General features: G+C 40.9%; 1 protein-coding gene across 1 annotated transcript in view; it reads left to right on the forward strand.

The window, feature by feature from the left end:
* ALK (ALK receptor tyrosine kinase) overlaps positions 1 to 15073 on the forward strand; it is a 307386-nt gene that overhangs the window by 131025 nt on the left and 161288 nt on the right. Inside the window, 1 exon segment of the mRNA XM_027713024.2 lies at positions 12222 to 12423. Within this exon segment, the coding sequence (XP_027568825.2) occupies positions 12222 to 12423 (202 nt within the window).

Genomic DNA, 15073 nt, shown 5'->3' on the forward strand with positions numbered 1-15073 from the left:
AATTAGGTGTTTCCACTAGTGCTTTGCTAGCAGGGAAGTCATCTGTCACCAGAGGGAAAAGCTGAGGGAAAGAATAGTTAGAGAATCCCAGAATATGATGAGTTGAAAGGGACATCCAGAAAGATCTTGGAACCCAACCCTTATCCCTTCACGGTGTTAAGGTAAGCTGTCCCCACTCACATGCCAGATCTCTTTGGGCTCCTGAATCGCTTCTGCACCTCTTGCACATTCTATCTGATGTACCTGTTCATCTCAGAAGTAACATTTACTGTGGTTTTACTCCATAGGGATAAACTCTGGGAGACACTTAGGGCTAAGTGCAGGTAGAATGAGACAGCACTGAGGTCAAAATCCCCTGTGTGTCTGCAGTACAGGAACTACAAGTTTCATTTCCACCAGCTTACCACCAAAATATCTCACTATGGTCCTGATAATGGTAATGGCTTTGTGATGGGGACGCACAGAAATCATCAACTGGAATCACTCTGTCAGACAGAGCCAGCTTCTAAACTCTTGAGTGTCATTCTGGGCTGTGTAAAATCCATATTATGACCCACAATCCATTTCCAATTCACCCTGCCATGCATCCCTTGTTCTGTTATCTCCAGGCTAAAACTAGAGTAGTGAGATAGTCTTTTAATAAGACAGTAGTTCTTTCAGTCTGTAGCTAACAAAAAAAAATCAAATAAAATGGGATTTCTCATTTATGCTATATCTTAGGGAAGTGAAAAGAGGATGGAATAATTGTAACCAAGATAAATACACAAGTCATAACCCTTTTAGCATAACTATGCCTGTTTCTAGAAAATTGGAATGTCAGTGAGCTAAAGGTAATTTGTTCAGGATGCCAGCAGAATGATAAGTCTGACTACTTGATTTTTTTTCTCTCATTAGATAGTTTCAGTAAGACTGCAATGTGAATGCAGTTGGTCAGAAGAGCCTTGTACATCGTTGCAGATACACCTCCACCCACCTCTCCCCTGACAATAATGTATGTGGCTTCCTCAGTTTGATTTTTGGGGCAGAAATCCTTGGTTAGGGCAGTGGTGACATTTCAGAGACATTCTTGGAAGAAGAAAACTCCTATGACATATAATGGTTAGTGCTGTTTAATTGAATTCATGTAACATTTCTCCATTATAGTTAGGCTTTGTGCTGTCCAAATTTGTTATTTTTTAAGATAAACATGTATCTCTTGAGAAATAGAATTGATTTAAAAGGTGTGCTGAAGGTAGGATTACAACATATGAGAAGATTGGCATGCCCTGTTCAGTGGGCAGATCCCCTGTGGCTGTGCTTTTTGTTTTTAGAGCAAAAGATCTGTACAGTCTTTCATCCATAATGTTCATCGAAAGCTTGAACTTCTACAATTTGTATTCATGTGAAACCCACACTGAAGCCCCAGAGGTATTTGCTTGCATGAAGAGTGGAGTCTTTTTCCAGCTTTTTCACTGCTGGAAAAAGCAATGTCCTTATTATTTCAGTTAGTTCACACTATTCAGAACCCAAAAGTGTGATAGGCAGTTTGCAGAATAAGTAAAGAAAAAATGGCTCTTTCTGAGCAAAAATATAATTTCTAAGTGAATCGCAGGGCAATCATAGTAAGAAAAGCAAACTCAAGAGAAGAGAGAAGACACAGAAATTAGAGTTTGGTAGTGTAGCAAAAATATTCTGAGATACATATGATTTAGTGGTCACTGTTGACATGACTGAAGCTCCTCTTTGTTTCTTTGTGTGCCATTGTCAGTGTCTGTCTATTTGTAGCTGCCAGGTATCTTTTTCCTCATTCTCTTGGACTGTGGTGCAGTGACTTCCTAAGGTATTCTCTGTAAAGAGGTCTGGCCTTCAATGAGCCTCCCAGGCTCTGTGGAAAAAAAAAGAGTGTTTAAAAGGATCCATTAGCCTTCCTTGGTACATGTTAAAGCAATTTTATTGACAGATGATACTGGGAAGGTAGAAGTACTCAGTGACTTTCTTTGCATTTACAGGTCAAGGCAGCCTGCAGACCTTGGCATGTAACAACATGGGTTCAAGGAAAGGGCAGCAAGGATTGTGAGAGCACAAAGTTAGGGACTACTTAGAGAATCTGGATGCTTTAAAGTCCCTGGAACTGGGTACAACCAAAGATGCTGTATCTAATAGCAATGAGAAATCATTGCAATTGAAGGAAGTTCTTGACAACCAGAAAAGATTTAGTAGTATATTCATTTCTAAGGAGGGCAAGATGTAGGAGTTGGAGAACTACAGGCTGGTCTCCCTCATATCAATCCTTAGAAAGAATATAAAGCCTGTCCTCTTGGACTCCATTCCCAAACAGGTAGAGGACAAAAAAATAATTGGGAGCTCTTAGCATGGATTTTTCAAGGACAAATCATTGTTCACCAGCCTCATGTCCTTTAGTGTCAAATGACCGTGTGTGTGAGGGAACAAGAAACCATGGGTGTACTTCATCTTGACTTTAGGAAGGCTTTAAGCATCATCATCCCCAGCATTCTCATGTGGGAGCTGAGGAGGTCCCTGTTAGGCAGGCTGAAAACTGGACAGAGGGCTCGGAGGCCAATAAAACTTGGTGTCTTCATGCCCAGTGACTGCCAGCACTGAGCAGAGCTGACCCCAGGAGCCAGGATTGGGGCTGATGGTGCTCAGTATTATCATCCATGACCTGGACAACGAGACACTGGTCAAATCTGTAGATGATCCAGATGAACTGAAAGGAGAGGGGACTTGGCTGATGCAGTCAATGGCAAGGGGACCTTGGTAAACTTGAGGATTGGGCTAAAAGGAGCCTTGTGGAGCCACCAGAAGTGACAAGCTCTGCTCTTGGACCAGGATCTGCTGGTGCAGCATTCTCCCAGTTTGGGAACTGGTAGCCTTGAGCAGTCCTGCTGAAGAGGACCTGCAAATTATGGAGGACCCAACTCACAACAAATAGGGTAGGCAGCCATGCAAAATAAGGTAGGAGGAAGGCAGCCAGCACTCAAAGAAGTTACTTGTTCTGGACCACTTGGTGGTGGTGGTGGTGAGGCCACACCTGAGTTGCTGTGTCTGGCCTTGGCTCCTTTTTCCAGGTCAAGGGGGATGTGGGGAAACTGGCAGGGCCCAGTGGGGCTGCCTGTGTGTTCAGGGGCCCACAGGATGTATTCCCCTTGGAGAGGTAGGGGGAGCTGGGCTTGCTTAGGCTGGAAAGAGGTATCTGAGAGGTGAGCTGAAGATGACTCGCAACCACTCAATGGAGAGATGCCTGATAATGGGCAGAGATTTGGTGCTTTATGCTATCAGGCATTCAACAAGCTCTGGATAGGATCATCACATTTCCCACTACATATGGGGGCAGTTGGCCAACTAATAGTCTCCTGGTACTGGGTGCATGGATGTATATGTATGTGTGTAGAGGAGAGACTGACAACAATGGATTAAAATGTGTGGGACATTAAAATACACCATCTCCTCAAGATTTATCTTATTTATGTTATCTGCAGACCAATTTCGTGATTCTCTGATGGTCTGAGTTATGACCCTTGTGCACTTAAAGCTGACATAACGGCAGCCCCAATGTAATGAGTTTAATCCTAGCTCGGAGTGAAAAAGGAGGAGGGCTACACCAAATTGATTTAATTATGCACCTTCTCTTGTGGCTTTCCTGGTTCTTCAGGGGAATAACTCGCAGTACTTACTAGTTGTTTAACATGGTCTCTGACGTTACTGAACTGTGAGTTGCTGCAATTCTGTTCCAGGCACGTTTCTATTCAGGTACTTGTGCGTCAGAATATTGCTGAACTTCTTAATTTTTAGGCTTCTAGCCTCCCAAGTGTAATCGAATAAGCACACTCAAGGGCAAAACAGCAACTAGAGGCACAGCATTAGTCTTCCTTTCACATCCTCCCCTTAACTACTGCACACACTGTGGGCTACTGAACAGGCATTCTGCCTCTCTATTTTTCCTGTCAGAACCAGCTTCCTCTTAGCTTTCCCTTTAGGTCTGCCTTGTTCATGGTGACAGAAAATTCTTCCATCTTCTAGTCTCAGAACAGACAGCTCAGAAGTAACTTACCATTCGCCTCTGTCAGCAGCAAAAGAGAAGATGCATATTGGTTAATCAGCTGTGCAAGGCTGAATTATTTAAAGACTCTTCTGTCATTCTCTAGGAAAGATTTTAATTTCAGCATTGAATTCTAAGTTTTTAATTAACTATCTACTTTTTTCAGTTCAGTGCTTTTTAGCTGGGAGCAAACGCTGCTGAGTCATTTAGGAATTAGGCTGTAACAGCATCTGGCTCTAGCTTTTGTTACAGAAGGCAATACCTGGAGCTTTTAATTGTTTCCTTTTTCTTCCATATGACTTTTCCTTTTTGAAAAACCTTGATTTACACTGCTTTGTGAGAAAATCATCTTTTATTGTTGTCTGTCTAAAGAGTACTGTGATGAGATATGCTAGGGATTGTTGGAATTTAAACCGATAAATAGTAATAAAGTGTTATAATAGTGTTCATTTGGACTTCACGCACCACACCTGATTTTAGGGAAGTGACAGGGGAAATCTGTGAAAGAGCTGTGTGAAGGTCACTGCTAGGAGACTCCTCTCTGTGTGTTGGGCTTCAAGGTTGCCTCCAAGAGAATAGGTAAAATAATAAAGAAAATTTCTGGAACTGGAGTGTGAGAAAAGGAAGGACTCCTGTCTTTGCTAAATTTAACTTACATTTCTATAGCACTGCTGCAGTTCCCAAGGATCACAGTGAATACTGGTTGTTTGAGGGACAAGGTTTTATATGAGTGAAGCCTTTGAATTTAAGACAAATCATGTAGGGCAAATCAAATTTGTTTGATGACTTAGTAAGAGGACAGTATTTTACTTCATTTTGCTTTGATGTATTATTGGCCTTTCCCTTTATACTTTGGAAATGAAAAATACTTGAATAGGAGGTAATTTTAAAGAGCTTTGACTTGCAGATCTCTGCTCTGATACAACTCTTGGCCACACGCTGTTTGCAGTTGTTTAATGTCTGCCTTAACTTGTCCATTTGTAAAATGTATTGCACGCCCACAAGAGTTAGTATGAATTCATTAGTGTTTCTGAATTGCTCTTGCATCATCTAGAGAAACATGCTCACATTCCTGCTAGGTATTAGAAGTGAAATCCTGGTTCTATTTAAGCTAATAGCAAGAACTCTGATCGACTTCCAAAGAGGTGAGATATCATTCAATTAGCATAATTAGATTGTTAAGAATTGTTCAGCTCCAAATTTTGTAATAATTCAAAGGCTGTTACCTTCATGAATTTTAAGTCAGATGCAAGTCTAGCATGTTGCAAATCTTTTGGTGCTTATGCAGTCACATTGCATTCAGCTCTGGAGACTATTCACATTCTTCACATTCTTCACATTCAGCACATTTTGGAGCCTTGATGAGGCAATTAGAAAATCCATATAAATAAGCCTAGAAAAAGTATTACAGTATCTTTTCTTAATGTTGTCACTCAGGTAGTGCCCAGTTATTTCATGGCTTTTACCAACTACTGAGCTCCTGCTTTGAGACTTTTGATTGAATAGTTAATTTGAAAGTTAAGTGTAAAATGAAGAATCCAAAGGCCAGTTCTGTGGGATGTTTTGTGATACTAGTAGAAATGTTCTCTCTAGTCAGCATCTCTAAAGACTATAAAACTTGATTTAAATAATTTTTTTCTACTGTACAGTCCCCAGCAGACGTTGACTGTTAATAGTTTTTACAGCCCTAATTTAATCTGGTAGAGTATTGAACTTGTGTGTGAAAGGTAATAAAATCCTTTTAGTAGGAAGATGGAGTTTATGTTCAGAATAACAATCTATCAGTTTTGCAAAGGATTGTTAAATTGCTGCTTTATAACTGTGATCAGATTAAGTCAACCTAGCTGTGTTTTGAGCCTTGCTTTTCACAGAACCACAGAATTGTTAGTGTTGGAAGGGGCCTCTCAAGATCATCCAGTCCAACCCCCCTGCCAAGTCAGGGTCACCTAGAGCAGATGACATGGGAATGCATCCAGGTGGGTTCTGAATGTCTCCAGAGAGGGAGACTCCACAACCTCCCTGGGCAGCCTGTCCCAGTGCTCTGCCACCCTCCACGTAAAGCAGTTCTTCCTCATGTTGAGGTAGAACTTCTTGTGTTTTAGTTTATGGCCATTGCTCCTCCACCTGTCACTGGGGACCACCAAAAAAAAGTCTGGCACCGTCCTCTTAACGCCCCCCTTTAAGATATTTATATGCATTAATGAGTTCCCCTCTTAGTCGTCTCTTCTCCAAACTAAACAGGCCCAGCTCCCGCAGTTTCTCCTTGTAACAGAGATGCTTCAGAACCTCAGTCGTCTTTGTGACCTTCCACTGGACCCTCTCCAGTAGCTCCTTGTCTTTCTTGTACTGAGTGGTACAGAACTGGACACAGCACTCCAGATGTGGGCCAGGTAGATGGGGAGGATCACCTCCCTCAGCCTGCTGGTCACACTATTCCTGATGCACCCCAGGATGCCATTGGCTCTCCTGGGTGCAAGGGCAGCCTGCCGGCTCGTAGTCAACTTGGTATCCACCAGACACCCAGCAGAGCTGCTCTCTAGTAAGTCAGCCCCCAACCTGTACAGGTACTTGGGGCTATTCCTCCCAGGTGCAGGACCCTACACTTGCCCTTGTTGAACCCCATTAGGTTTCTCTCCACCCAACTCTCCAGCCTATCTGGGGCCCACTGAATGGCAGCACAGCCTTCAGGTGTATCAACCACTCCTGCAGATTTCGTATCATCAGCAAACTTTCTGAGGTTACATTCTATGCCTTTGTCCAGGTCCTTGCTAAACAAGTTCAATAAGACTGGACCTAGTATTGATCCCTGAGGAATGCCACTGACTTTACACCTCCAACTGGATTCTACTCCACTGATCCTGAGCCTCTGAGCTCTGCCATTCAGTTGGTTCTTGACCCACCTCACTGTCCGCTCATCTTACCCACATTTCCTGAGCTTACCTATGAGGATGTTATGGGAGACAGTGTCAAAAGAAGACTTTTCAAGAAAGTTAAAATAACAAAACTGTGGTCTTTAGTTATTAGGGAAGAAATCTGCTTAAATTAATATAGGGACACTTTAATTTGTGTGAAGTACCCGGATGTCTGCTCTGTGTGTATTATTGGCTTGGGTGTGTTACTAAATACTGTTTTTAAGTGATGTGAAGTTCCCTCTTCATAAATTCAAATGCATGTCAATTTTGTAACTGATTTTTTATGTCACATTGGCCTGCTTGATATCTTTAGGACCTTATTTGGTTGTGTGCTATCAGGTATCCAGGAACATCACACGCTGGAAATCCTAGACCTCAGCTGCAAGTTGAGGAGTTGTCTCCGTGTATTTGTCCCAGAAGAGCTTGTTGCTGTTTTCTGCAGTGAACCCTATTTCCCAATGTAACTTCTCAAGCTGCTGCCTTTTTGGTCTGCAGCCATCTTTCCTAGACTGCTACCTTGGAAAGGTCAGAGGATGCAGTAGGGTTGCACTGACCTTGCTGAGCATCACAAGGTTATTGAGCAGTTGAACCTGACCTGGCTCTACCCGTGGTTTTACCCTGAGACTGACTAGGAAGGATTTAGGATATGAGCTGTTAGCAGGGTGCATTCAAAGCTATTAGGTAGCTGTCAGATGACCAGATTTAAAAGGGGCATGCAATGGGATTCTAAGTTTACCCAGTTCTTAGGGCCAAGGGATGGCTCTGTCTTTTGAACCCCATAACCTCAGGCTTTCCTTAGCATTCACTGGCATGAGTTTCAGGTGTTTTGTGCCTCCATATCAGATAAGGATGTTGGGCCAGATATTGTGGGAATGGGCTTCATTGCTGATGTGGTTTGTAGACTTACCAGTTTGCACTCCTTAATTTGAAAACTGTTTTGGACAGGTGCTTTGTTCATAGTGTATCTGTACATGCATAGTACATTAGCATCGGTTTTCTTGTTTACAAATATTCTGTTACCTCATTAGTCCTGAACAGCACAGCTTGAAGCTGTCTTCGTCACCTCAAAAACATCTTGCTACTAAGTTGATAAACCATCCTTCCTTTCGTGTGACATGAATGTTAAAATGTTGTAAACAAGTATCCAAAGGATCAACAACAATTTTTCATGCTGGATATATTTATTTGTCTTGTAATATTCCTTTTATGTCAACTGCAATAATTCGCTGTGCTTAAAGCATAAATATTTTTTCATGTGCATTTGTCTGAAGTGACAGCAAGTTGCCAGAGATGTTATCAGACACAACATATGAGGATGAGTAATACCATTGCATTATGACTGCAGCTATTAAAAAGGCAGGGAAAAAATATTATTAGAAACTGAGTGTTATTGGTAGGTTTCCCACACAGTGTGAGTGTTTAGGGGGAATGTGGAAAATAAAGTATTTGAGTTTAGACCAGCAGTGTCTGGAACACCACAGAGCAGTATCAGCTGGTAGGGTTTCTGTCATATAGCACAAACATGAGTGTATTTGGTGCAAAATACTGAATGCTGTTCCCTCTGCAAACCCATGGTTCTGCGTGATGATGATGAATGAGCTCAAGACCCCAGAAGTGCAAAGTGTCTGGATCTCTGGCTGAATATCTAGTTACAATGTGATTATTTTAACTGCATCTCTTTAATATCAGCAATGCATTGTGCAGCCAGAGTCCGATTTAAAACCTATAGCAAAAAACTGCTGAAATGACTCATTGGTGAAGATCTTTGTGATAAGTAAGTAGACCCTTCAGAGTCCTGAGCAGTAGCATGTGACACTGGCAGCATGAAGGGGACCTTTCATCTCAGCTTATGTCCCTTGGTATCTAAATAGCAGAAGGAGTTTGCTGGAAGCTACAGTGCTTCTTCTAGCTATTCACCTGGGAGGATCCCAGGAGTCTTATTAGAGCTGCAAGCCAACAGGAGAAAATAATGCAAGGAAATTATCTCTGGAACCTTAAAGCCTTATGGGTCTACAAATGGTCTTGAAGCATGCCACATGGTTCCCCACTGGAGGGAAATACGAGTGAACGTGTAGCTTCTGATTTTGCTCAGAAAGTCCATTGGTGTGAAATAGAATGTTCTTGTATCCCTTAGCATGGATGTGGAATCAATCTCCACGTGAAATTTTAACCCTTTCTAAGTAGCAGTGTCTCATCTGATCCTGGAAACGGTCATATTGATCCTGTGGGAGGCCGTCACATGAAACAGTGGCAAGCAGCGGCTGAGAGGTTGTGCTTTTGAGGGAAATGAGAAGCACAGGGATTTGTCTTCAAAACGTATAATTTTTCACATTAGGTACATTATTATTCCTTTGTGGGTGCCATAGTTTAACCCAGAATCTTCAAATTCTGCTGTATAAGAAATTCTGTGTGGTTTCATAGCAAGTACCCCTCATTGCAACTTTGGAAACCGTTCCCGTAACACCAGAGCTGAAGGCAGCTCTGATAGTTCTTTGCTTGACGCTTAAGAACAGCAGTAAGAGCAAAAAGAGAACACTGCAAAAGACAGGAAAGTCACCCATAAGATAGCTGAGCTTTCAAAAACAAGAACAAAGTTTTGTTTATTCTCTCCTTTTTAAAAATAAAGTAAATCTCTATATTAAAAATATAATCTGTCATCTAGTAGATGATCTCCCCAGAAGTATGCACTAGAGGACATTTCTGACAAGACTGTGTGCTGGTGGTGAGGCCAACACAGTGTAATAGCCATGTCCTTCATAATGAATTCCTAGGCACTGCTTCACATCCACACAGTGTGGGGCTGTTCCTCCCAGTATCCTGGGACAGTGTGCTGGGGTAACCCCACCATGGCAAAATTGTATTCCTTGCAGCAATATAAATTCGTAGGTAGAACCAGCCACGTGATGAGTAATAAGATACAGTTGCAAAGTGTGAGCCCTGTAAATAGAGAGTTTAAATAGAAAAGTCAAAACAAAGGAGGTTCATGACTATCTCTCAAATTTGCTGTAGCAGCTACTCTAGTCTACCATTGGACTTCCTAGATGTTTCAAACCTGACCTTAAGTCAGAGCATAAGAGGAACTACCCTTGGCAGCTCTCTTGATTTAGAACCACTGCAAGAAAAGAAGGAATGAGAGCTGCCTTTGTTTGTTATTTTTAAAATCTGACTCCCTGTTGCAAGGCAGTAAGATGAGCAAATGGTTCTTGCACCTGGCAAGTTACCATCAGCAATTATTGCAATGCTTAGTGTATTTCTGCCACCAGTAGAAATCTCTGCTCCCTTTCGTGTCAGAGATTTCATTGTTCTTATGGGGATGCTACAATTAAAGTCACAAGATTTACTGCTCTAATTCTCTTTTGTTTGCAACAGAAGGGAGAGTCAGGGAAGGATGATACATGTGGCTGAGTTTTGATTTTTTTTTTTATTTATTTATTTTATTTTACTGCCCAACAAATATATTGTGTATATATAACTGACAAAAAGTCATCAAACCATTCTGTTAGTAACTGGATTAACAACTGTTATTTTACATAAAGGAATCTAGTTACTAAAAAAAAACCAAAAAAACCACTGTGACTGCATTTCACTTCTCTCTGTTTACAAACCTTGGCATCTAAGCAGGCTGTACCTGATGTATTTCTTCATGTTTCTTTCAGTATAGATATTTTCTAGTTTTAGATATGTCATTAATGTGGTGCGAATGTCAAGAACACTGTTTGTGACAAATATGTCAAAAATACTGCTTATGAGAAATGTGTTTATGGGAGGGAAACACAGTGGTTGACAGGAGTCCAGGCTTCATTATTGCCCTGTGTGTGACCTGAGAGGAATTGCCAAATCAGACTTTTTCAAAGGAGCCATCTGTGAACACAAGTGCAGTTCCCCTGTTCTGAACTGGCATCTGACAGTGAGCTATTCAAATCTGAGCTCTTGACCCTCAGTTCAGTAGAGAGAAAGAAGAACAACTAAATAAGGACAATTCACCAGATCCATCGTAGGAGGTGAACTGGTGCAGGTGCTCAGAGTGGCTGGTTTGCACCTGATGATCCACAGCTTGGACACTGAGGTGAAGGCAAGCCAGATTCATTTCTGGCTCAATCCCTCAATAGGATTTTTTAGACACCTTGCATATCACCTGAGCCACACTTAGTGATGTGGAAGATCATTCCTCTGAAACTTCAACCTTAGCATTTTCAAAACCAGGTTGCTGCTCTGGCTAAAATTAATGCACATTTAGAAATAGGTTTAAATTACAACACTGTTGGGCCTTAATTTCTCTCTCAATAAAATTAAACTCTTTGTCAGACCTACATGTTTTAAGTATTAACAGACAGGCTTTATTAATGGATGTTCGAGGTAATTGAGACAATAAGATTTCATTATCTGACCCGTCTTGCTAGAATTTGTGGAATATCATGCTCTTCCTTGCTTCAAGGGTTGGTCCATTTCATTTAAAAGATACAGACCTCAGTGTGTTTCCTCTGTGGACAAATTGGTAAATTAGTCAGCTGCCAAAAGGGAGTAATTTGACTTACCTGAAATGAGCAGCAGTGGGATGAAAACACATTACCTCTGTCCCACTGGATAAGCCTCAGATTGTATTGAAATAGAATTAGGCCAAGGGAGTCAATGTACTGGATAATAATGAAATGTTTAATGTGAATTAGCTGCATATAAAATTAATACATTAGAATGAATTGCTGAAGAAAGGAAACTGTGTCAGGCCTTTATCCTGAATCTATAATATTAGACTTTAAAATGCACTCTTCTGTTTATAGAAGAGCAAAAGTAAAGGTATTGAATTTGTGTTCTTTATTTGGATGAGAGAAATAGATGTAAATAATTATCTATGTATCTATCTATCTACCTATTTATCAGAGCAGTCAAATCAGGATGCCACTGAACCAAGGCTAATATGTTTGGGTCTGGACCAGACCTGAGAGGTTACAGACAAAAGTCTAAACCTAAAACTCATTCATTATCAGCCTGGGCTTTTTTTTCTGGGCATTAAATCTAAAAGTAATATTTGTTCTGGCCATTCAAAGGTGAGTTGAAATGTTGCCTCAGTCTTAAAAGGCTTAATATAAAATGGGCAAACTTTCCAAACTAATTGGCAAATATCATCTTTGCCTGTGAGGTATGGAAGGGGTGCAGAATGAGCTGTGGCATGAAAATTACAACTATCCATCTGCACCCTGGGTGGGTTTTGCTTTTGGTTTGTTCTTTATTTATTTATTTTCAAAGCTTTCTTGTTGCCTTCTCTGTTCTAGGTTCATTTCTTTTTCTCAATGCGTCAGAGAGGCCGAGTCCCATCATCCTGAGCCCTTGGCTGAGAAGCAGCAGTGATCAATGTGTAGTTCAAGTGGCTGTGTATAAGTTTTACCAGCAGAGTGGAGAATATATTGCTCGTGTCCATCCCATTGATGAAAACAGCAGTGAAATCTTATCAGTGCAGAGTCCAGAGAAACATGGGTAAGTCTCATCCTCTCATTTGACTCACAGCTTGAATTGAGAAAAATCACTCTACTGTGCAGTATAGTCACAAAATGCATGCTGCACATCTAAGGGGAGCAGGACACCACAGAGAGTAGATGTTTGTCTTCCATGGGTCTAAAATATCATAGAAGCTGGAGATTGATGCTTATTTTATTACACAAAGCATCAGCAAACTTCTGGATCCATGCAACTGAGTCTCTAAGTGGACATCACATTTATTCTCTGTGCTTGTAGGTGCAGATATAGTTTGGATACTCATCCTAAATTAAAGCTTTTCTGTCTAATTCACTCTGTCTGATTTCTTTTTACTAATTCTTTACCCATGTAAACTATTGGGCTTAGAATATCTACTGAGTCTTTGCAGTTTCATGTGTCTGCATACATTTTCAGTTTTGCTTTGCATTTGTGTTTTTTGTCAATAAAGCAGTTCAGAACTACTGGCAGAGGAGTAAAGCTTTTGATCTTTCAAGGGTGCAACTGTTTGAAATGTTTTATCCTTTTTGTGCAATTAATCTTGATGATGTTTTAATTTGCCAGACTTCCTGTGTATTCTTTTAAATTTTTGCTAGCAGCAGAACAGCAGGAGCTGAACACAGTAAATATTTCAAGATGCTGTGGTAGTAGAGTAACTGAGAATTTAATTTGGATATATGTGAGGCTAATGCCCTACCTGCCCTATATACTGATTTATTTTTATTTTTATTTTTTACCTTTGTTGTGAAATGTGTTAAGAAGCATTAATTTTTAGCAAACATCTCAAATTTTCTTTGTTTTGATCTGATAGATTAGAGAGTCTCTAATAGCAAGTCTTGCTGGCTCGTGCTCGTAACAAGATGTGATTATCTGATTACTGTCTACAGCAAATTCTGTATTTTCCAGTAGCAAAAGGAGAATGTGCAATAAAAAACCTTGCAGGAGATAACCTAACTCATAGAAACAGTTTGAATAGTTGTAATTCTCATATAACACATGGCCTATAAAAGTGAGGAGGAGAGCTTGTGTGTGGATCTAGATCATACTTAGTTCCAGCAACATCATCCAAATTGTAAATTGCTGTTGATGTCTGGGGAGAGGCAATTAGAGGAGCTGCAGCAGCTGTCTTCTTCCTTAGCTCTTTGCAAATGCTGTGCTCTATGTCACAGCTAATAAACATGCTTTGTGCAAAGTGCCTCCTGTGTTGGCACTGCCACCGTTCCTTGGCACTCGCGGGGAATATTGCTGTGTGCCAAATGCTTTGGTCTGCTACGTGGAGGAGCTCCAGCTCGGATCCGTGGGTGGGCAGAACTCACCAGGAGCACAGACAAGTGTCAAATATAAGGAGCCTTGAAGGGAAGGGAAAGATCACTCTAAGTACAATAACAAATTCCTACCTTTGCCATCTGCTGGAGACAGGGACTCCTCAGCTGGGTGTTGCAGATGGAGATTGTCACCACAGGAAAGAGTGTTTGTACTTTTACAGAAGGTGGTTTTGGTTATAGCTTGGCTGTCCCATATGCTTGCCAGAAGTGCAGCTTGCTCTCCAGCAGCATCACCGAGGTGTGTAGGGTGGTAAGGATGTGCCTGTGGCTTTCGTGGTTTTGCATGTTTGGCTTCTTGGTATTCCCTTGCTGTAAAACTTGCAGTTGGAGCAACTGGCTGGTCCATTTTTTCCCCCCTCCTCGGGGCCTATCCCTTCATTGTGAGAGGCAGTAGTTCTTCCCCCAGTTCACAAGGCAGAAAAACTCTGATGCTATGCCCATGTAAATATCATATGGGGATAGTTAATTAACTACCCACAGACTACAGACACAGATGATAGGGTGGCAATTTGTCAGCATTTGCCCTGAATCTTCATTCTAGAATTTGAGTGCTCTTCTACCCTTTGTTTGAAGGGATAATATTCATTATTCCAGCTTTGATAACACAACACCTCAGTCTCGCTTTTGTAAAAATCTTCTTTTGTTTAAATAGGAGTTGAGAATAGCTGATCAAAAGTCAAGAATAATTCTATAAAGTTCTTAAAAGAACTAGCAGTCCTACAGTGGAAATCTGTTCTGTTTGATATTTTACTTTGTCTTGGAAATTGCAAACAATTGTATTTTTTTATAATGAATTCTTTGACCATGCTATAACCAAATAGTTTCTAAAATTTTATAAGGATCTTAGCTCTAGGCACAAGGTAATTGAATTCCTCAATGAGCCTGCACTAGAAATAAAAGCACTTTAAAGTTCCACAGGTGACACTTCTTTGATTCCATATGCTTTACATATTGTTTTGCAAACAAGAGGTGTAAAGTGTGTGTAGTTCCCAGCGACTGGCATCTGCAGTAGTGAGTCCATGATATGACTTAAAGTCATAGAAGGAGGGGTATGTTTTTTTGAAACAAATGCACCTGAAGGATGATAAAGCAATAAGTTAATTCCAGGGTGGATTTTGTCATATCTTGAACTATGCACAGCGTCAGTATCTTCTTTACACTTTTTTTTTTCTCTTTTTCGTTCTTTTTTAATCTCCATAACCTGAATTACATATATTAAGATCTTACAAGGTCTTCACAGTTCACCTACATTTACAAGAGAAAAAAGCAGATGCTGTCAGGTGTTACTGTTTCATTCAGGGTGAAACCAGGCAGGCAAAGGTTTTGGT

The sequence above is a fragment of the Pipra filicauda genome, unplaced genomic scaffold, assembly GCF_003945595.2.
Source record: "Pipra filicauda isolate LSUMZ 115617 unplaced genomic scaffold, ASM394559v2 scaffold143_size2779998_pilon, whole genome shotgun sequence".
NCBI classification, from domain to species: domain Eukaryota; kingdom Metazoa; phylum Chordata; class Aves; order Passeriformes; family Pipridae; genus Pipra; species Pipra filicauda.